This window comes from Perca flavescens, chromosome 24 (assembly GCF_004354835.1).
Source record: "Perca flavescens isolate YP-PL-M2 chromosome 24, PFLA_1.0, whole genome shotgun sequence".
Classification (NCBI taxonomy): Eukaryota; Metazoa; Chordata; class Actinopteri; order Perciformes; family Percidae; genus Perca; species Perca flavescens.
Genome location: NC_041354.1, coordinates 18,829,466 through 18,852,008, shown reverse-complemented (window position 1 = coordinate 18,852,008; position 22,543 = coordinate 18,829,466). Strand labels below are relative to the sequence as shown.

Below are 22,543 nucleotides of genomic sequence, written 5' to 3'. Positions count from 1 at the left end.
AAAGTGGACTGGCTTGCTTTGTGCAAATCATTTTTTTATTGGAATGGAAATGGAAATTGATTTATTTGAAACAGGGACAGTGCACAAATAAACATTAAACTTGTTAAGAGAATATGTCTTGGGCCAGGTTATAGCAACAATTGCTAATTTCCACCTGTAGTCCCTGGGCAGGTAAACAACAAGGTAAAACCAGGTAAAACATTGGCATATATATATACACGTAGTGTTCAATTTCCATTGCAGATAGTACTGCCTCATACCTGAGGCGAGCGGGGCTGGTCGTCATAGCGACTGCCGTGGGCGTAGCTTGGTAGCGTTGCATTTCCCCATAGACAGTTTCCCCGACTCATTTCCTGGATGTCCTTCTCCATAAACTCAAGGAGAGGGGTAACTTTTCCTGCTCCAGGTTTCCCACCGTGGTCAGAAAGAACAGGGGAGACTCTTTGGTTCTCTCACTAGGACTCTAGAGTCACTACTCGCTCCGAAGCTAATCGCCGTGACGAGCCTACTAGCTACGCGGCTCACAAGCCCAAACAAGTGTGTGCGGCCGTGGCGTGTCGGTTTTGTTTCCGGTCTGCGAAATATCCGCCCTTCAATCACTACTATTGGTCAGGTGTCCAAGGTAACGTAACCCCATTTGTTCACGTCCTATCCCCTGACCAATCGGCTATCTTAACCTTAACCACTCAAGGTGAAATGCCTAACCGCAACCAATCGAGCTGCTTCGTAGGGCGGGTCTTGGCGTGGCCATAGTGGGATTCGTAATTTTGCTTCCGGTCTAGCTAGATCAAAAAGAACGTTAATCTCACGATAAAAAAATTGACGCCGTTAAAATGAGTTTGCGTTAATGCCGTTAATAACGCGTTAAACTGACAGCCCTAATAAATATACATATTCCTCTTCATGTACTCTAATAAATAACACAATAAATACATAAGCACAGAATATAGAAAAGTTAAATCTTACAACATCTTTGTTTACATACCAATATTCCTATGCATAAACAAGTCCAAAATATGGTTACAGTCTTAGGGCCCTTAGATGTCCCTTTACTTGTTTTTTGAAGCTTGATTTATTATCATACCTGCAAACTCAGAAGGGCTGAAAAAGGTGACATTCCCGTGCAGCGATGTTTCAGTTCCCTCTAACGTCCGTTTTCGGAGCATGAGAAGCGCAGGTATTTAAGTAGCACCTAAATAAGGCACCAAAATCTGCGTTGCTATTCGGTCCAGTAGGTAACGGTCGTTAAGGCACCAGTGCCATATTAGCACCGGGTCTCCAAAATAAAAACTCTTTGGATCTACACAATTCACATGGATGACATTTTCCCATTCAAAACGGCAATTTTTGCAGGTATATATTATGTGCTTTGGCAATCTCTGCTGGAAGTGAGTTCCAAGCAACCATCCCTCAATACAATACTGTACGTTGCCTTGATTGTGTCTGGGCTCTAGGAACTTTGAAAAGACCTCTAGTGGCATGTTTGGTAGGGTATTTATGTGTGTTAGAGCTAAATGTAAGTTAACTATATAAACAATTAGGAATTTTCAATTCAATAATGTTTCTAACAAAAGCCAGGAGTGATGCTGAAAGTCTCTCCCCAACTTTCAACCAGGAGAGTTTGACATGCATGTTGTTTACATTAGACCTAAGTGGACATTGAAGCTCTGTTCTGAACCAGAACTGCAGTTTTCCTATATCGTTCTTTGCAGCACTTGACCATATCATTGGGCAATAGTCTAGATGTGATTAAACTAGAGTGTGCAGGACTTGTTTGGTCAGGTGTGGTGTTAAAAAAGCAGAGCATCTTTTCGTAACAGATATATTCCTCCCCATCTTTGCAACAAGATAATCAATATGCTTTGTTCACGGCAGTTTACAATCTAAGCTAACACCAAGAAGCTTTGTTTCCTCTACTTGCTCAACCGCTACATTATTCAGCTGAGGTCTAGAGGTCAATGAATGATTTGTACCAAATACAATGCTTTTAGTCTTTGACATGTTTAGGAATATTTTATTGTTAGTAACCCATTCTAGTGCTATCTTCAACTCTTTGTTGAGGGTTGCCATTATTTCATTAATAGTAGGAGCACAAATGTATACTGTTGTATCATCCGCATACATGGACACATGGGCTTTTTAAAAGCAAGTGGAAGATCAATAATAAAAATAGATTAAAGCTGCGAGCAGCGATGGACGGGCCCTTGCGCCTCTGCGCGCGTCGGGGTTACCGGCGGACGCCGCTCCTTGCGACCGTGCATTTGCGGTCGCATCGGATGAAATCTCTAGGAGGAGTTCGTTAAAGTACGACGTGGAAATGGCCAAAATCGCACTAATTTCGAACATTTAATTCAAAATGGCGGACTTCCTGTTGGGTTTAAGGTATGGCTCTAATGAAGTTTTTTGTACATCTTGACATGTTACATATGTGTACCAGGTTTCGTGAGTCTACGTTAAACGCACTGCAGGGGCTCAATTTTCTTAACTTTCTAGGGGCGCTAGCGAGCCATTTTTGTGCGCCTATTCCCGAAACCCTTAAAATACGTACATTTTCACCAGACTTGATGCGACCGCCAAATTTGGTGAGTTTTTGAATATATTAAGCCCCTCAAAAAGCCAATTCATTTGACGGGAAAATAACAATAGAAAGAAAGAAAGAAAGAAAGAAAGAAAGAAAGAAAGAAAGAAAGAAAGAAAATAATTCCTTTAGTTTCAATAGGGCCTTTGCCGCTGTCGGCGCTCGGGCCCTAAAAATAGTAAAGGGCAGAGTGAACTTGCTTGTGGAATTCCACACTCTAAATGTTTTGTATCAGAAAAGCTTCCATTAAAGGAGAATTCCGGCCAATTTTTACGTTAATCTTGATCGCTATAGCTACGCGAGTACTTTCGATAGAAAAAACCCCGACCCGAATCAGTGCAGGTAACACGGAGAAGCTGCAGCTACGTACTACAAGCGTCCCCTGAGCTAAAACGGCCGTGCTCGGGGCAAGTTTTAGAGTGCCTTTGTGCCTCTTAACAGACACAATATGCAATTAATATGTCTGTGCCACAAGAACAGGGCCCTTACGTGTCAACAAGATGCGTTTTCAACTCAGACATTGTTTAAATTCACCTACCCTGGTCCCTGTGTCGATCCTGCCAGTAGCTAGCTTGCCCTGCTAGCTGATAGCCGTTAGCTGCTAGCTGCCGTTTGGTGAGTGTATTCAGACAGGCTTCTGTGATAATCATCCCAAAAACAATCCACGGAGCGGTGGTGGTGTGGCTATGTCCTCCAGAGGACAGGTCATGTCACGTCTTCAAGTGTATTCCCCCCTAAAAAAAACAATAGTGCGGTAGTAGCTGTTAGCTGCTAGCTGCCCTCCGGTGAGTGTGTACAGCCAGATAGCTGTTAGCCGTTAGCTGCTAGCTGCCGTCCGGAGAGTGTATTCAGCCAGGCATCTGTGCTAATCATCCCAATAAAAATCCACGGAGCGCCCGGTGGGTTGGTGGATATCCTGCATAGGACAGATCATGCCTTTGCAGCGAAAGGTTTAGATTATTTCCCCCTCAAAATAGGTAATTGAGCACTGTAGTGGTTATGACCATATCAGTGACTATGTAACTACATGGAAACGGGATAAACGATGTCTGTGGCTTGCACAGTAATAGCGTTACTGAAGCCTAGCTGTTGCATCGCGCGGTCTCCTGGGAAGTCAGTTGTAGCAGAAAAAGGTAAACAGTAATTTGCAGATTGGAGCGTAGTGTGTGTGAAGAGTGAAAAGCGGAGTTGTTTATAACGGAAGAAGCTTGGAGTATGAAGAATATAGCAGATATGCAACACACGGAAGAGCCTTTTGCGTTTGATGGTCATCCTTATTTATTCGAACCAGAGTATACAGACGAAGAACTAGCCTCAAGAGTTGGAAAGAACGAGACTGACAGACAGAGGGGAAACAGGCAGATGAACTTGCTGCTCCAAGCACAAGTTAAAGGTAGCCTTCAGTAACTGGGGACATAGCCACACCACCGGGCGCTCCGTGGATTTTTATTGGGATGATTATCACAGATGCCTGGCTGAATACACTCACCGGACGGCAGCTAGCAGCTAACGGCTAACAGCTATCTGGCTGTACACACTCACCGGAGGGCAGCTAGCAGCTAACAGCTACTACAGCACTATTGTTTTTTTTTAGGGGGGAATACACTTCAAGACGTGACATGACCTGTCCTCTGGAGGACATAGCCACACCACCACCGCTCCGTGGATTGTTTTTGGGATGATTATCACAGAAGCCTGTCTGAATACACTCACCAAACGGCAGCTAACGGCTATCAGCTAGCAGGGCAAGCTAGCTACTGGCAGGATCGAGACAGGGACCAGGGTAGGTGAATTTAAACAATGTCTGAGTTGAAAACGCATCTTGTTGACACGTAAGGGCCCTGTTCATGTGGCACAGACATATTAATTGCATGTTGTGTCTGTTAAGAGGCACAAAGGCACTCTAAAACTTGCCCTGAGTACTGCCGTTTTAGCTCAGGGGACGCTTGTAGTACGTAGCTGCAGCTTCTCCGTGTTACCTGCACTGATTTGGGTCGGGGTTTTTTCTATCGAAAGTACTCGCGTAGCTATAGCGATCAAGATTAACGTAAAAATTGGCCGGAATTCTCCTTTAAAGAAAACTGTCTTTGATAGGATAGACAATTTTCTATCCATGATAAAGCAGATGGCGCAAAACCATAACATTCAAGTCTTTTCAATAATAATTTGTGATCAAAGGCAGCACTGAAGTCTAACAGTACTGCTCCCACAATATTCTTCTGATCAATTTCTTTCAACCAATCATCCGTCATTTGTGTATGCTCTATACACGCTAAAAGTACTGATTATTCACATGGTGTCTGGTGGATTTATTGATAGCAATTTTGCAGATGTTTTTATGTAAAAAAAAAGGATCTTATTCTTTAACAAAAAGGTCTATCTCTGAAGGGATCATTTCCATAATGTTGTTAGACACTTAGAATAATAATCTGAGTCTGTCAGGCAACAACAGAACTTTTAGTGGACCCTAACTGCTGCTGAACATTTGTCCCGTAGGGTTACATTACAGCCATGTAATGCCTGTAAGCCTGTAACAGCATTCTCACTCAATACTGGACCAATTTCTAAGATCTTTGTTCTCATCAGTCACCTAGACACAATACATGGGAAGTAGGGTTGAAACAGGGTTTGCCAGGTTGAAAAAAAAAAAAACGAAGTTACCCTTTAATTAATTACGTAAAACTAATGAATGCAGGAAGATTAATGCAGGGTAACATCACAGTAAAGCTCATCCCCCCTGAAAGGCTCAACGGAGCATAGTAGAGAACACATTAGCTAAGGGATTTGGGCTGATGGAAGTCCTAAAATATTTATTAAATGGTTCAAAAGCAGATTTGGAAATAGTGAAGTGTTTCTGGATTTGTGTCAAAGGCAAACTAGTTCTTGTGTAATGAATTCAAGCCTTTTTTATGATTTTGCTGCAGATGTATGTTCATATGTATGGATATATAGACAGCAGACCTTAACCTGAAAAACTCCCCCATACGTGGTTTGTTCCAGCATCATTCTGACCTAGATTAAGGTTTCCAGTGGTGGTGCCTTCTAGTGGCCGTAGTAGTGCTGACGGGAGCAAAGCAGGAAGTAAGGTGAGGAAGTATAAGGGTGCCAAATGTCCTGGTAAGGAGGCAGGTTGGGGGGTGGATGGGTCAAACAAACACTTTTCTTCCGTCATATATAGCTGTTGGTTGGTCTAAGCAAGAAAGTGAAGCGAGCGGCGTTACCTGATGTATCCCTCCACCCTGCAGAGTTAGTAACCTGATGTATCCCTCCACCCTGCAGAGTTAGTAACCTGATGTATCCCTCCACCCTAGGGCTGGGTATCGTTCAGAATCTTTTGATCCGGTGCCAATTTCGATACCTCAGTTTCGATACCGGTTCCTAACGATACTTTTTTCGATACCATATGTTTTAAAATCCATTTCAACATCAACAAAAATACATTAAACACAAAGCTTTTATTTTCCAACTTAATTGTGAATCACAACAGTTATCAAAATGTAAAAATTCTGGTAACACTGCTCACTCAGAGTAACATTAATAAAGTTGCCTTGCCCTACGAGCTCAGCCTGTCAGTCAGTCATCAGGGCAGTGAAACCACCGTTAGTGTAACCGCTTTCGGCTCGCCATTAATATCATATCGCAGCAAACGCTGTCTGCGTGAAGTTTTGAAAAACTGTAACTACACTTGAAACCACTTTATCGGCATTGCTTTGACTCTCTGTGACTTCAACAAAACTACAGAGCCGATGACGTAGTTTACTCGGTACGCACCTCTCCGAGTGTGTGTGTCGGTCGGAGCTCTGCTCTCTGTCAGTATGCAGAGAGGACAGATAAGCTTGCGCTTAAGCGTTCAGACGCTTTTGGAACCGAAATTTGGCACCGAAAAATTAATAAGTTTTTGATACTCATAGGATCGGAGAATTTTTTTCGGTGTCATAAAAGTATCGACGTCCCGTACCCAGCCCTACTCCACCCTTCAGTTAGTTACCTGATGTATCCCTCCACCCTGCAGAGTTAGTTACCTGATGTATCCCTCCACCCTGCAGAGTTAGTTACCTGATGTATCCCTCCACACTGCAGAGTTAGTTACCTGATGTATTCCTCCACCCTGCAGAGTTAGTTACCTGATGTATCCCTCCACCCTGCAGAGTTAGTTACCTGATGTATCCCTCCACACTGCTCTGTCCACGGAGCTGGTCCTCCATCAGGTAGGTGTTGTGTGAGGAGGAGATGAAGTAGTGGCACAACGGCTGGCTCATGTCCTGGAAGATTTCCTGCCACCGTGGGTTAAAGATGGAGCCCTCAGGGGAGCCAAGGTACATCAGGAAGCCGTCAAATGTCAAGGCATTCAGCAGCTTGGCTGGAAATACAGTGGGGCACTGTTAGAAAATGGCAGTCTATAATTTCACATTGCCAGAACTTCCTCCACAGCACTGCAAAGGAGGGTCTGTTTTTGTGGAACACGTGTACATTCAAAAGTTGTTTTAGTTGTGCAACAGAAAAGGAACGTTGTGTATATAGACTACCAACCTTTAATGTTACATTATCAAGTACCAAGAGACACAGGCTAGGACCCCACAATAAACTTAAAACACCAAGATCCCAGCCGATGCACCTGTGTCGGAGGGTTCGTAGCGCTGGATGAGCGCCTCGGCATGCTGCTGGACATCGTCCCCCTCCAGCTGGCCGTCTCTGAGGAAGTCCTCCAAGTCGCTTTGGGATAACGTCTGGCCATCCAGCGAGTACTGCTGGAACACCCTCAGCACATCCTCCCGCTGGGTCAACATCTTGTAGAAGAGCACAAACTCGTCGTCCTCCAGCGTCCCCGACTGGGACCTATCAGCCATCTGAGAGAAAGAAAAAAGGCTGTAGCTCTACGGGTAGATGCACCAAAACTCAAGAGGTCTAACCCCTAGATTCCACCAGGCAGAAGATGTCTGCTAACTACACACCTGCATCAAAAAAACTTCGGAAAAAGCAACAAAAATGTTTTAAAAAAGTCCCAAAAAAGTTGTAAGTGACAAAAAAGTGGAATTCAACTGCCTTAGTGAAATGGCCATATAGAGACAAAAACAGACAGTAATTATATAGTATGTATTCAGCTGAAATGCTCTCACAGGAGAGAGTTTTGAACATAAAATCTTGCTGAAACACATTAAAGTTAAACATTTAAGGGGGATTTGTCTGTAAATTCAAGGGTTAAAAACATTTTTTTTTGGAAAAAGTGACAAAATCGTCCAAAAACAGCATAAAATCTCACCGTGAAGAGGCGATGAGCGTGGTGCTCGTTCATGTCCACGTTCATCATCTTCAGTAAGTCTCGAACTTCCCTGAAGTTCATCCGCCCGTCGTTGTTCTTGTCTGCCTTCCTGAACCAGTCGCTGATCCATCTGGGAACGCTGTGTTAGGAATCAAACACTTTCACTGTTTCTCAGAGGTTCTGGAAGAGGCGTGACTAAAACATCGCAAATAACGACAAAACAAGTTGTAATCGGCATCGGCAACAAGACAAGCACATTATTCTTACACTTTTTTTTCTACATTTTAACCTAGGCTTTGATGTTTGTTTTTTTACCATTGAGGAAAGGTTTAGTTTGAGTTTGCACCCGTTGAGAGTGAAAGTAGAGTATTAGTTTGCACCCGTTGAGTCAAGGATACTGGTCGAGTCTCTCGCGCTCCCCCATGTTCTCCAGGTTCTCCATCAGCTTCCTGATTCCTCGGATCCAGGACTGGGCTTCCTCTGCCGACTCAGCCACCAGGTCCAGGTTTCCCCGGCGACCGCGAAACACCAGCGTGAAGCATCGGTCGGCTGGGAACTCGTCGGCAATGCTGAGCAGCACCTCGGACTGGTGGCCCTCTCGGATCGCCTCCACGTCGCTCACCGAAACTGGGAACAAACGGACACAGATTAATGAGAGAAAAGGCTCCAAAAGGGGCAGGCTACACTCATGTTATACGACCTGAAGCAAGAGTAGGAATTGAGCACTAATTTTGATTGTCAAAGCATCAATAAAGCAGCAAAAAAAAAGCAGCTAAGTGTTCAGGGTCTTATATGTGGTCTATTCAGGGTCTAACATGGGTTGTGTTCAGGGTCTTACACGTGTTGTATTTAGGGTATTACATGTGGTGTGTTCAGGGTCTAACATGTGTTGTGTTCAGGGTCTTACAAGTGTTGTATTTAGGGTATTACATGTGTTGTGTTCAAGGTCTTACACATGTTGTATTTAGGGTATTAAATGAGGTGTGTTCAGGGTCTAACATGTGTTGTGTTCATGGTCTTACGTGTGTTGTGTTCAGGGTCTTACATGTGTTGTGTTCAGGGTCTTACATGTGTTGTATTTAGGGTATTACATGTGGTCTATTCAGGGTCTAACATGTGTTGTGTTCAGGATCTTACACATGTTGTATTTAGGGTATTACATGAGGTGTGTTCAGGGTCTAACATGTGTTGTGATCAGGGTCTTACGTGTGTTGTGTTCAGGGTCTTACATGTGTTGTGTTCAGGGTCTTACATGTGTTGTGTTCAGGGTCTTACATGTGTTGTGTTTAGGGTCTTACATGTGTTGTGTTTAGGGTCTTACATGTGTTGTGTTCAGGGTCTTACATGTGTTGTGTTTAGGGTCTTACATGTGTTGCGTTTAGGGTGGCAAGATGGCGCCAGTGTGTGAGGCGGGCCGTCAGCTACTCCGTCTGTAGTGTGTTTCTGCTGCTTGTGACACTTGTTGAACATACTGTCAACACTCTGCTGGTGTATGATCGCCAAACGCTGCTAGATCTGAGAACCGCCAAAAATAAGGCTGAGCAATTTTATCAATTCTGCAATATAAATCGATATTTTTTTACCCCAAGAAATTATCGATTTTTATGCTGCGAGTATCAATACACAAGTCCCATTCAAATCCCCCGTGTTTACCCCCGTTCACGTTGCAGGAAGAGCGATTTGGTCCGCCAGCCGCTAGTGTCGCTGTAGAGCAGCCAACGTCAACTGGCGCCTCCGCCAAAGCTTTTAGTCTGGCCCCCAGAATAATCAGGAATTCACAAAATGTAAAGAGGAAAAAATGCGTTCTGTTATTTATCATTTCAAGCATTTAGAGCAAAAACCCAGCCCCCTGTATTTACATCTCTATTCACATGCCGGGATTCTCTACAGCGATGACCGAGCTCCACACACACCGCTGAGCCGAGATGTGTGTGCGTTAAAACACACGCAGCTGAGCCGAGATGTGTGTGTTAAAGGTTAAAACACGCAGCACCTGACTGGGAACGATACAGAGTTACCAACGGCCCTGGGGCAGATGAACTCACGCTGGTCTCTTTTCTGTAAATAGGCTCCAATTAAACCTTCGTGAGTAGAAAGTCAATACTTATCAATGCACTCACCTGTGTAGACTGGCATAAACGTGTAGAAAGCGATATTTCAATCTGCTCAGTCCACCGCGCGGTTTTACACAAACACAGCTCTACTCTGCAAATAGCAAATTTTTACAAACAAGCTAAAACAAAAGCTGTCGGTTTGTAGTCTAACTGTTTATCTTAGGTTGCCGGGAATCTGGACATTTTGACAAATTCTTGTAAACCTGACTGCTGGCTGAACAAACCAAACCCTCCGCTAGAGCGGACAATCTGGAGCTACTTAATATGCACGTGAATGACGCGATCGTTATGTTTGAGTGATGATGATGATGGTTGTATTATTTTGCAACAACATCGTTTCATTGCAAATGAGGCATACATGACGAGTGCATAGCCTGCTTATCAGTCCATTCATCATTAAAGCTGGGCTTTTGGCTTTTCCACGTCAACTTTTTGCTTCAGCCTCTTTGACAGTGACATGTTTACCTGACAACAGCCTCTTTCTGCAAGCATTTTCCACCAATCAGGATGCTGCATACTACAATAATGTTTCCATAATCACAGACTTTAACCATCACTCCTCAGTGAACTGCCTCCTAGTCTGAGATCTTTTTCTAGTTAAAGAGCCAGTTATCATTGTGGAGTTTCCATGTTTTTTAGGAGTTTGCTCACACTAATACATGTTAAAAAATAGTAGCATTAATTCAGTAAGAAAGTGAAAATTTCGAACAAGAATAGGCATATTAGGTATAAATTCATTTGATTTTCTTTATTTGAAAGTCCAGCCGCCAGAGTGCTTAGAAAAATTCTGAAAAAAATGTAGTTGATGATCCCTGCTGTAGACTCTCTGTCCAGTCAGAGACATATTGTGTAATTGATGTTTTCAGTTCAATTAATTAAATCCAAGTAAATGGAACACTCACAAGATGTCACCAAAATCACTCGGTCCCCTTTAAATCTTTCAGAAAATGATGTAAGTGTATCGAAATATATCGAATCGTATCATTGGCTGAATATCGTGAATCCCGTGCAGCGCCACTCCCGCAGTGAAAGCGGCACCGCCGCCGGGGTAAGCGTGGTGGTTGTCTCGTGAGGCTGAGGGCCGGGTTGGTACGCCCTGATCGTGGTGGATGTGAAGCAGGACCTCGCATTTGTATCTCTCGACATTCGCTGGACCCTGTCGCTGCCTGGTTGGTGTCGATGGCTGGCCCGGATGTGGTGTTCCGGCCCCGTGGACCCTGCTCTCCTCGTCTCCGCTGGCGCGGAGTAAATCTGGGGAACCTGCGGCCTCTGTGTCGGGCCTTCTTGTCAGCTGTTCGCCCTGTCCCGCCAGCTCTTGCCAGGTTTGGCCTGGTAAACCCCAGATTGCTTGTGAATAAATCATTTATCCTTAAGGATTTCTTCGTATCCCGGGAACTGGATTTCCTCTTTATCTCCGAGACCTGGCTGAGTGTTGGTGAGTCCAGTGTTTTCGCCGAACTTTTACCAGATGAGTGCTGCTTTTTTAATTCTCCTCGGACATCTGGCCGTGGAGGAGAAATTGTGACTGTTTTTAAGAATGATTTTAAACAGTTATCGCCGTCATCCTTCACCAGCTTTGAACTCAGTTTGTTTGAGCTGGGGCATTCTAACTTGGTTCTGTGTGCTGTGGTCTACCGGCCACCCAAATACAACAGAGACTTTTTACCAGAATTCTCTGTGTTTTTGGCTGATATTATGCCTAAATATGACCGGGTCCTTATTGTTGGCGATTTTAATATTCATGTGTGTTGCCCTGAAAACCCTTTGGCGCGTGACTTTTTAAACCTCATTGACTCTTTTAATCTTGTGCAGTCTGTACTTGGGCCTACACATGAACGTGGTCACACACTTGATCTTGTTTTATCTTATGGTTTGCCTGTTCTTAACTTGGTGGTCTGTGACGCTTTTTTCTCGGATCATATGCCTGTACTTTTTGAAGCTGCTGTCTGCCGTCAGACAGTTAAACCTTGCGCTGCTGCTCGCAGATGTCGAGTTATTAACCCCTCCACTGCTGCTCAGTTCTCCGCAGTTTTCAGCCAAATCTGCGTCATTCCCGAGTCTGCGTGTGAGGATACAGAGGCTCTTAACTTATGGTTTCTTGACACCTGTCAAACTGCTATAGACATTGCGGCTCCATTAAAGACCAGGCAGCAGAAAGCCAAATCAGAGCCTTGGCTGAATGAAGCTACCCGCACTGCCAGACAGGATTGTCGAAGAGCTGAACGAAAGTGGAAAAAGGACAAATTGCAAGTGTCTTTTCAAATATTGAGGGATTGCTGGCATTATTACCAATCCACAGTGAAAGAGGCTAAAAGAAAATATTTCTCTGACATTGTTCTTCTAAATTGTTGTAAACCTTGTGTGTTGTTTAAAGTTATTAACTCTGCTTTAAATGCACCACAGAATGTCATTGAGGCCTATCCTGGTGTGTGTGAGAATTTTCTTCACTATTTTATTGATAAAGTCACGTCTACCAGATCACTTAGTTCACCTGCTGCTTCTGATCCTTTGGTGTTTGTCCCCTGCCCGGCTGTGTTTGACACGCTTGAGCTTGTGACCCTGCCTTTTGTGCAGGAGATTGTGGGTCATCTGAAGCACTCGGGTTCTCCGGATGATACTGTCCCGCCCCGATTTTTTAAGGAGGTTTTTTCTGTTGGGCCATCTTGTCTCATGGTTATTAATAGCAGTCTATCGTCTGGAGTAGTTCCTGTAAATCTTAAACATGCAGTTGTAGTGCCTTTATTAAAAAGACCTGGGCTGGATCCTACCATTTTGGCAAACTTTAGGCCTATCTCCAAGTTGCCCTTCTCCTCTAAAATCTTGGAGAAGATTGTATATTCCCAGCTCATGGACTTTTTAAATGAACAAAGTATTCTTGAAATTTTCCAATCCGGTTTTAAAACATTGCACAGCACAGAATCAGCGCTTTTAAGAGTTTGACTCTGGTCACTGTGTCATCCTTGTACTTTTAGATTTGACAGCAGCATTTGATACAGTCAACCATGATATCCTCATTGCTCGTCTGGAGCAGTGGGTGGGCGTCAGTGGCACAGAACTGGAATGGTTAAGGTCCTACCTGTCACATCAGACTTTCTGTGTCGGCCTTGATGACTCTGTGTCCTCCACTGCTCCTCTCTCATGTGGGGTCCCACAGGGCTCTGTGCTTGGCCCTCTTTTATTTTCTATATATCTACTCCCACTTGGTTCCATTCTTAGGAAACATGGCATTTCCTTTCACTGTTATGCTGACGACAGCCAGATCTACGTCCCCCTCAAAAAGTCAGAGTCCTACTCTGTTAACCCACTGCTAGAGTGTTTACACGACATTAAAGCTTGGATGTCTTTGAATTTTCTAAATTTTAATGAAGAAAAGACAGAAGTCATGGTCTTTGGTTGTACTTCTGTGACCACTCCTCTAGTTGATCTGGGTTCTCTGGCACAGTATCACAAGCCAATTGTAAAAAATTTGAGGGTAAAAGTGGACTGTGATCTCAAATTTGACAGCCAGATTAAAGCTGTGGTGAAGTCTAGCTTTTTTCAGTTAAGGCAGCTGGCAAAAATAAAACCAATCCTTCAGAGACAACATTTTGAGACAGTAATCCATGCCTTTGTGACTACTCGGCTGGATTACTGTAATGCACTTTACATAGGGGCTAGTGGGTCCTCCATTGCTCGTCTCCAACTGGTTCAAAATGCTGCTGCAAGTCTTTTAACTTGCACAAGAAAGTATGACCACATTTCACCTATTTTAGCTTCACTCCACTGGTTGCCTGTCCATTTCAGGATTCATTTTAAAATTCTTTTATTTGTTTTTAAAGCCTTGAATGGCCTTGCCCCACCTTACCTCTCTGAGCTGCTGCACCCCTACACTCCTAGCCGATCTCTCAGGTCAGCTGACCAGCTGCTGACGGTGCCTAAAGCTAGGCTCAAGCTCAGAGGGGATCGAGCGTTTGCCGTTGCAGCTCCAAAACTTTGGAACGGACTGCCTCTGCACATTAGACAGGCCTCCGCTCTGTCTAATTTTAAAACTCTTCTTAAAACCCACCTCTTTTCTTTGGCTTTTAACACCAGGTAGAGTGTTGATGTTATGTGCATATTTGCTTATTTTAATTGATGTTTACTTATTTAATTTTATTTAAATTGTTTTTTATTGCATTTATTTTATATTGGGTACCTCTGCTTTTATTGTGTTATCTATTTATTTTGTTTTATCTTTTGTGCAGCACTTTGGAAACCTTGTGTTTGTTAAAATCGTGCTATATAAATAAAGTGGATTGGATTGGATTGGATAGGGTCCTACATGTGTTGGGTTTAGGGTCTTTCATGGGTTGTGTTTATGGTCTTAGGTGTGTTGTGTTTAGGGTCTTACATGTGTTGTGTTGTGTTTAGGGTCTTACATGTGGAGTGGGAGTTCCCGGCCTTCTTGGACTTGTACCAGATGGTCATGCAGTCGTCCTGCAGTTTGAAGTAGCGCTGCTTTTTCCAGGTTCGAGACTTTATTTTCCTCATGATTGTCCCCACCAGCATGGATTGCAGGTTGTCGTCCCCCGGGATGCCTGGGGGACAAAAATGTCAGAAAAAATTTCCAAAGAAAGCACAATGAATCATAGGAAAAAGCTTAGCAAAAGCTTCAAAAATATTCTGAAAAAACGGTGAAACGGTCGCAGTGAGCCAAAAAAAAAAACATGGAAAAAGTATCAAAAAGATTTTTAAATTTAAATGTTTAAAAAAAAACGAGTTTGGATGTGAAATTCAATTGTATATGTGTTTTTGTAACTTCAGAGACATGGACCAAACTATAAGATCAATTCAAAATGTTTTAGTAAACAATAAGCAGACTTACGGAGGCCGCTCCCTGTGGAAGCCATTTGTTGTTGTCTCAAACTTCTGTCATCTGAAGAAAAGAAGTTTACAAATCCAAGCCAAAGACACATCATCAGCAAAACTAATGAAAACTAAGGAATATTGTATAGTATCAGACAGCCAGCATCAGAGTTTCTCAGAGTTTCTTTTGGTTTCTCTGAGTTTCTCTGAGTTCCTCAGGGTTTTTTTGTGTTTCTTGGATTTAGGGTTAGGGTTGTGGTTTTTCTAAGTGTAGTTATATCAGACGTATCTTTCTGCAGCCTACATCCTGTTTACGGAGCCACCAAAGCTGCTCTGTCTGTTCTTTCAGCCGCTCCGTCAGGTTTTCAGTCTCTGCTGTTGTGCACTTTTTGTCTCGCTCACTAAGCTGACTAATCTCCCCAAATCCCCCATTATTCCTTTCACTCATGACTTCAACTAACTCACGCTCACAAAACACCAAACGTCATTTATAACATGAACAAAGTTCATCTCTCAGCCTGCGGTAAACAAAGCGGCAACATAAAGTCCTGAAACGTTCAGTCAGTCCTAAAGCCGCTGCGTGTCTCCGTGTCCAATACTTTTAAGGCTGTAACTACCCTTTATTGTCACGGTGGGTTAATGGCTGGATGAATTGATGAGTGGCTTGGTCTCTAAAATGTGGATCAGTGTTCCCCAAAGTCCAAGATGACATCCTCAAATGTCTTGTTTTCTCAAAGATCTTCAGTTTCCTGTCCCAGAGGAGAGAAGAAACTAGAACATATTCACATTTAATAAGCTGACATCACACAAGTGGACCTGTTTTATCAGAAAACATGACTCTAAACCAATTAATCAATTATCAAAATAGTTGGAGATTAATTTAATAGTTGAAGAGTAATCCTTTCATCTTTGCAACTCTAGTTTCCTTCACCTTTCAAGTGAACAGAACAGAACCACAAAACTATGTTATCATGTGCAACAAAAGCATCCAAAAATGCCCAAAAAACATAAAAAGAACATTGCAAAAAGTGTCCTTTTTGTTTTTTTAAACACTCACAAAAGGTGTCGAGAAAAAAGGGAAGTTTACTTTTTTCATGACAAATGACTCAAACTGATGAACCCATTGTCTAAATAGTTGGAGATTCATTTAATATCTGATAACTCATCCATTCATCTTTGCAAACAAAGCCAACAGTTTATTTCTCAAACCCTGTGCCGTCCTGTCTTAGAGGTCCGTTAAAGTAAAAGCAGCCAGAAGAAGAACAGAAAGCCAAACGTGTCCAAAAAGCATTAAAAAGAAGCGTCAAAAACTCAGTCAAATTCATTCTTCAATAACATTAAACATACAAAAGACCATATACAGACACAATAAAACTCAACTCACAATAGACATCACAGAGAAATAATATTAACGACATAGCAAGTAGATACAGTTTAACAATGCGTTAGTAAAAGTGAAAGAAGAAGAGCCAAGCGTCTGACCTGTAGGATCATGGCTGATCTGGGTCAGCTGCAGAGCGGGAACAGATCACACAGAGACACGGCCCGGAGACCGCCACGCTGCACGGACCAACCAACGCCAGACCTGCACCGGACCACTGCCGGAAACAACTGAAGCCACAGAGGCTGAGAGAGAGAGAGAGAGAGAGAGAGAGAGAGAGAGAGAGAGAGAGAGAGAGAGAGCGCAAGAGATATAGAGAGAGGGGGGAGAGAGACAGAAAGAGGGGGGGGAGGAGGGGAGACATATAAAGGGGGGGAGAGAGAGAGAGTTTTCTGTCCCATGTAATGTTATAAAAGCTCATCAAATTTTGATTGGGCTAAGCAGCAAGATATTGCCCTTCAGATGAAAAAACAGCAAAAAAAAACAATGTTGGAAAAAATGACAAAAATTTAAAAACCAATCAATTAAAAAGGGCAAAAAAGTGCCAAAAAAGACAAACAGACTAAAATGTTGGAAAAACTGCAACAGAAGCCACCACGTCAGAAACTCTAAAATAAAAGGCTTTATTAGCAGGACCATATTGACACATAGTAAACCTAAAGCACATAGTACAGCAAGGAAAGAAGTTTTAAGATGCAAACATTAGAACATTCGTGCAAAAGCAACAATAATGTCAAACTTCAACAGCAGCAACAACATAACAATATTTGTGTGTGTGTGTGTGTATATATATATATATATATATATATATATATATATATATATATATATATATATATATATATATATATATATGTGTGTGTGTGTCTAATTTCCCTGCTCGGGTTCTATGGCATTAATAATCCACAGCTTCAGATCTGCTTCGGATCAGCTTCCCAGCTCACGTTACACACATGCAGCCAGCAGGAAAATGGAGTAAAAACAACACTACATTACCCAGCAGCCAGCTGGGACCCTGAGTCAGGAAACCTCACTTATGCACACTATTGTCAGTAAGGAGGCAAAGGGTTTTTTGTGGGCATGGTTTTTTTGAGAAGTTATTGCCATGATGAGCTGCGTTATCTTTAAGACAGAAGTGTACATGGGTATACAATGCCATATTGGGGGATGAGGACTACTGTGTCCTCACCATGGTACTACAAAAGTTATCTCTGACAATTAACTCAAGCTCTGAAACAAAAACACGGTGATCTGGCCAGCAGTAGTTTACCTGTTACCTTAGTTACCTGAGAACTGAGGCCTGGACTACGAAGCAAGATCAACATGGCCTGGATTTTTTTTCAGTAATCCGGCTTCACTAACCCTAACGACTGCGGTCCCGGATAACTGGTGTCACGAAGTTGGTTATCAACTAGTTCAATCAACCCAGGTTTGTCCAATCTAGAGACGCACGCGTTCACATAAAAGAGGCGCTGTTTGCGCACCACGACCAATCTCAAACATCTACCAGAGCCGCATGTATTTATTTTATATATATATATATAAGAAGAGCAAATTATAATTCTACATAAATATGAAGGACACAGACTCGGTTTTACAGGGAAAACGCAATACAGTCGCTGCTTCCTAAAACAGGAAGGAAAGCTGGCAAAGAAAAAAATAGCCGACGTTGTAGATGTTTAAATCACAACTCTTATCAATATCACTTCCCCATCAGTCAGGACCAAGATCTGACCATAATTACACTGGTGCTTTCCATAAAGTGTCGTTGCTTTAGCCTTTTATTTCTGTTAACCCTGGCAGTGGGAAGCGATCGTGAGAGCAAATAAAAAATATAAAAACATAATTCAAACCGATGTGCGCATTGGCGACACACTGCTCAAGAAGCCTGATGAAGGTCTGGGACCGAAAACGTATTTTTCTAAATAAATTATTGCTTTCATAATGGTCAGTGTGCGGGATTTTGTGGTGTGCAAAAAAGTTTTCTCACATTTACCTCCAAAAAAAGATCATGTGATTTTGTGTCTTTTCAAATGCTGTGCCCAGCACAGTGGCTTCAGGAAATAATCAAATATTTAAAGGTCATGTGGCATGAAAATGTGACTGAGGTTTTTTTAACATTAATAGGAGTTCCCCCAGCCTGCCTATGGTCCCCCAGTGGCTAGAAATGGTGATAGGTGTAAACTGAGCCCTGGCTATCCTGCTCTGCCTTTGAGAAAATGAAAGCTCAGATGGGCCGATCTGGAATCTTCTCCTTATGAGGTCATAAGGGGAAAGGTTACCTCCCCTTTCTCTGCTTTGCCCTCCCAGAGAATTTGGCCCACCCACGAGAGAGAGACATCATGGCTTTCAAACGAGCAAAGTGGCAGTTGGTCAAGGCCACACCCCCACCCTCCATCTTGCCCCCCCTCTCTCTTCCTCTATAGCTACAGACACAGAAATGGCACATCCTAAGGAAAGCTCTTTGTGGGACTGTCTCTAGTGGCTGTAATTCTGCACCAAGGCTGAATTTGGGGAATACGGTCTATATATAAACATCCAAAGAACACCATGTCATGGGACCTTTATGATGGACTTTTTTCACACACACACACTTTTATAACCTTTTGCTAATGTACCTTTGGTTTCTTCATCACCACTGGCATCCACTGAAACAGAGAAAAAAATGGTATTACTTTTTTTTATTTGACTATTTGTGAAAATGCATAGTAACACTTGAATTATCATTGATAAATTACTGTCATAAACAGCAACAGCACTTACCCAAAAAGGATGTACGGTTACAATTTAATTTACTGACATGCAAAAACTCCTCACAGTCAGTCAACCCATAACATACAGTATGTGTCACTGTGAAGCTTTCTTTCTGCCTGAAAATACAGAAAAACAGTGTGACTGACCTTCTGGTCCTGAGCTGGTGTCTGGCAGACTCTGGACCCTCTTAGTCACCTCCAGAATTCAGGTCCAGACTCTGGACCACATCATTCACGTTGATGTTAAAACCCTCTTAGTCACCTCCAGAGCTCCGTAAAGGTGGAAGGTAATAGGTAAAAGGTTGTGTCCTGCCTTTCTGCATTCTCCAGCTTGAACACAGCTCTGACTGAATCATGATGCTGGACTGATCTGAGCGCTGAGAGATGATTCAGCTGCTGTAACCATGGTTACAACATGAGGCAGAGAAACCACAGATGAGCTGTAGTTCTGCTATCAGTCCACTAGATGGAGACACAACCACAGTCAAACTAGAACAGGAGGCAGAAACAGTCAGATAAATCCAGTCACGTCAGCTGTGTCACAGGAATTTGAGTTTTGAGCGGCATATCAAACAACTGGTGCCATCATATTTTTAATCATCTTCAGAAGTATTTCAAAGATATGATCCATGTTAACGTTGAAAGACATGCATTTATCTCATCACGTCTGGATTATTCTAACAGCCTTTTTACTTACGTTTGAATCAGAAATCTGAGTGTGCAGAAGTTAGCTACCTGCTGTCTGACAGCTGTCTCTTCCTCACAGCTTTAAACCCAAAGCCAGTGACGAGTAGGACGTCAGAGCACAGAGACGGTCTGAGCTGGAAGTGCTGCCAAATCACCAACTAGCTTAAAGGAACACGCCGACTTATTGGGAATTTAGCTTATTCACCGTTACCCCCAGAGTTAGACAAGTCGATACATACCCTTCTCATCTCCGTGCGTGCTGTAATGCTGTCTGCCGGCTCCAGCGGCATCAGGCCAGCACAGAACATGCAGGTGAATGGTTCCAGTAATCCTACTGCTCCCAATAAGTGACAAAATAACGCCAACATGTTCCTATTTACATGTTGTGATTTATAGAGTCACAGCATGTACAAAAAACAACGTAACATGAGACACAGCCATCTTCTAACTGTAAACAAACCGGGAACTATATTCTCAAGCGGAAGAATATAGTACTTGGGCGGAGTGATATGCTTGCAGCAAGCCTGTCTGAGAATATAGTTCCCGGTTTGTTTACGGTTAGAAGATGGCTGTGTCTCATGTTACGTTGTTTTTTGTACACGCTGTGACTCTACAAATCACAACATGTAAATAGGAACATGTTGGAGTTATTTTGTCACAATTCGGAGCAGTAGGCTAGTTGGAACCAGTTACCTGCAGGATCTATGCTAGGCTAAGCTAATGCTGGAACCGCCAGGCAGCGTTACAGCACGCACAGAGATGAGAAGGGTACGTATGGACTTGTCTTACTCTGGGGGTTACTGTGAATAAGCTAAATTCCCAATAAGTCGGCGTGTTCCTTTAATATTAATTATATATAATAACTTAGGAATAATATTAATGTATACTTTATTAATCCCGCAAGGGGAAATTCGACTCCGTTATTACACACAGGCCTGAATTACACACACATGCTCAGTACCTATACATGCACTAATGGAGAGATGACATTCTGCATTCACGTTGTGTGGGAATAACCAACGCCCGGATCTCTTTGATGCTCTTGTACAGACTTTATTTTATTGTTTTTGCAGCTGAGCGTCTCACAAACACAAAGTCATGACACATTTCTAAATACACTCCAGCACCATTTTACCTAAAAACTACAATCACAACGTTACACTTTACATTATTTTCTACATTTCAAAACTAGTATTTCCTTCAGTTCTGTCTATATCTGTCTGTATTATTTCATCAGCAGGGAAACACAATCTGCGGACGCAGAAATACGCACATTTTCCCCAGATTTTAACAGAATTTTTTCCCAGATTTTAGCAGAATCTTCTCCATATTTTCTGCAGATTTTGAACTAATTAAACAATTTATCCTTGAATCATCTGAAGGTTAAACACAACCGTGTTGTCTTCTACGAAGTTCATACCTCCGCTCTTTCCCCCGGTTTGTGAACGCAGCGTCGGTCTCTAACTTTTCTCCATATGAAATGTTTGGTCTCCGAGACGCCGCGGGCTCCCAGAGCGTTTCCCACTCTCCGTCCGTCAGGATGAATGTCTCCGCCCCTGCTCCCTGATGGCGGCGGCGCTCACTGATTGTCTCCAAAGTCCGGCCGCCGCGTCTGGACGATCCGCGGCCGCAGGGGGCGGGGCTGGTCGTCGGGGTCACTGTCGTCAGGGGTGGAGGTGTCGCCGCCGCGCTCGTCCTCGCAGACGTGGACGACGACGCTCGGCGTGGTGGGTGTGGCTGTCTGCAGCTCGTACTGTTCCCCTGGAAACACACAGGGAGAGAAGAAGAAGAAGATTCAAAGTTACTTTACTTTTTATTGTGTTTTCTATTCACGGTCACATCGCTTTACAAGGGTTCATTAAGTCGAAATGAAATGAAAATAAACTAAGAAAAAAAGCTGGACATGCGGGCGTAAAGGAGGGCGGAGAACCAGGGACATCAGGCGGAGCAATGGCGTAAACGAAAGGTTGCAGATATGAGCTTTGAGCTGTGGTTGGTTATCGGTGTGTTACGTACCTGGTCCGAGCTTGGAGATGGCACACAGCAGGTCATAGTTGATGACGGGCATGGCGTCGTTGGACTGCTCCCAGCCGACGGGCGGCGACGCCGGCGGAGAGATCAGAAACTGTTTATCTGGTTTAGGAGGCATCAGCCGAGGACTCCCGATGTGCACCGACTGCAGAAGTTCAGACATACATATATATTTATAGGATTATATTAATATCTGTTGATGAAATAATGTAATATGGAAGACTTTGTGGCTCTGAAGTGTTTAGGGCGACGTTAGAACACTGTGTAACTAACTAAGGCACATGAAAGAGATAACTTAGAGACTTTTCCAGATGTTCTCCCAGACAGTACCTGGGCGAAGTACAGTCTCATCTCTTTGCCGTTGAAGTCCGTCTTGTGGAGGCGGAGTCTGGCCTCGGCCGCCGCCGGAGCATCGCTGAAACTGATCCGCGCTCGCCGGAATGACTTGAAGTACTGGAACTGCACCGCTGGGTCAAAGGACCGGAACAAGGACTCAAAACCCGCCTGCAGAGAGACAGAGATAGAGACAAAGAGACAGAGACAAAGAGAGAGAGACAGAGAGAGGGAGACAGAGATAGAGACAAAGAGACAGAGGCAGCGAGACGGACAGACAGAGAGAGAGAGAGAGACAGAATGTGTGTGAGTGAAACATTATGAACACAGTCTGAATGTCTGTATATAATAAAGACAGCGTTTTGTTGAGTCGTCCTGCAGCACAGTGAGTCAGCATAACAATCACATTTTTCTCAGTATCAGGGTGGCTTTTATATAGAAACTTTATATAGAAAACTACATAGACACTTGTGACACTTGGTTATCGCCAACTCTTATCACCCAAATATGGATTAATGGGTTTGAGAAAGCTCTCCTACCTGGGCCTCGGGACGGCTGAACACTTCCTGGTTGGTCACCGAG

The 22,543-nt window shown here is 43.3% G+C and overlaps 2 protein-coding genes across 3 annotated transcripts in view; both read right to left on the bottom strand.

Annotated features, from left to right (window-relative positions):
* The window catches only part of plcd4a (phospholipase C, delta 4a), a 31,107-nt gene extending 13,625 nt beyond the window's left edge, over positions 1-17,482 (bottom strand). Inside the window, exons 1-8 of the mRNA XM_028571447.1 lie at positions 17,444-17,482; positions 16,259-16,286; positions 14,350-14,508; positions 10,991-11,281; positions 8,237-8,465; positions 7,839-7,968; positions 7,194-7,425; positions 6,737-6,938 (exon numbers count right to left, since the gene is read on the bottom strand). Coding sequence (XP_028427248.1) covers positions 6,737-6,938; positions 7,194-7,425; positions 7,839-7,968; positions 8,237-8,465; positions 10,991-11,281; positions 14,350-14,508; positions 16,259-16,286; positions 17,444-17,482 — 1,310 coding nt within the window. The remainder of the gene's footprint in view (positions 1-6,736; positions 6,939-7,193; positions 7,426-7,838; positions 7,969-8,236; positions 8,466-10,990; positions 11,282-14,349; positions 14,509-16,258; positions 16,287-17,443) is intronic.
* A 3,143-nt stretch (positions 17,483-20,625) lies between these two features.
* The window catches only part of LOC114551210 (calcipressin-1-like), a 9,750-nt gene continuing 7,832 nt past the window's right edge, over positions 20,626-22,543 (bottom strand). For both annotated transcript variants that reach the window (XM_028572379.1, XM_028572377.1), the window contains exons 3-5: positions 21,959-22,132; positions 21,614-21,773; positions 20,626-21,358 (exon numbers count right to left, since the gene is read on the bottom strand). In XM_028572379.1, the coding sequence (XP_028428180.1) occupies positions 21,177-21,358; positions 21,614-21,773; positions 21,959-22,132 (516 nt within the window). In that variant the 3' untranslated portion in view covers positions 20,626-21,176. The remainder of the gene's footprint in view (positions 21,359-21,613; positions 21,774-21,958; positions 22,133-22,543) is intronic.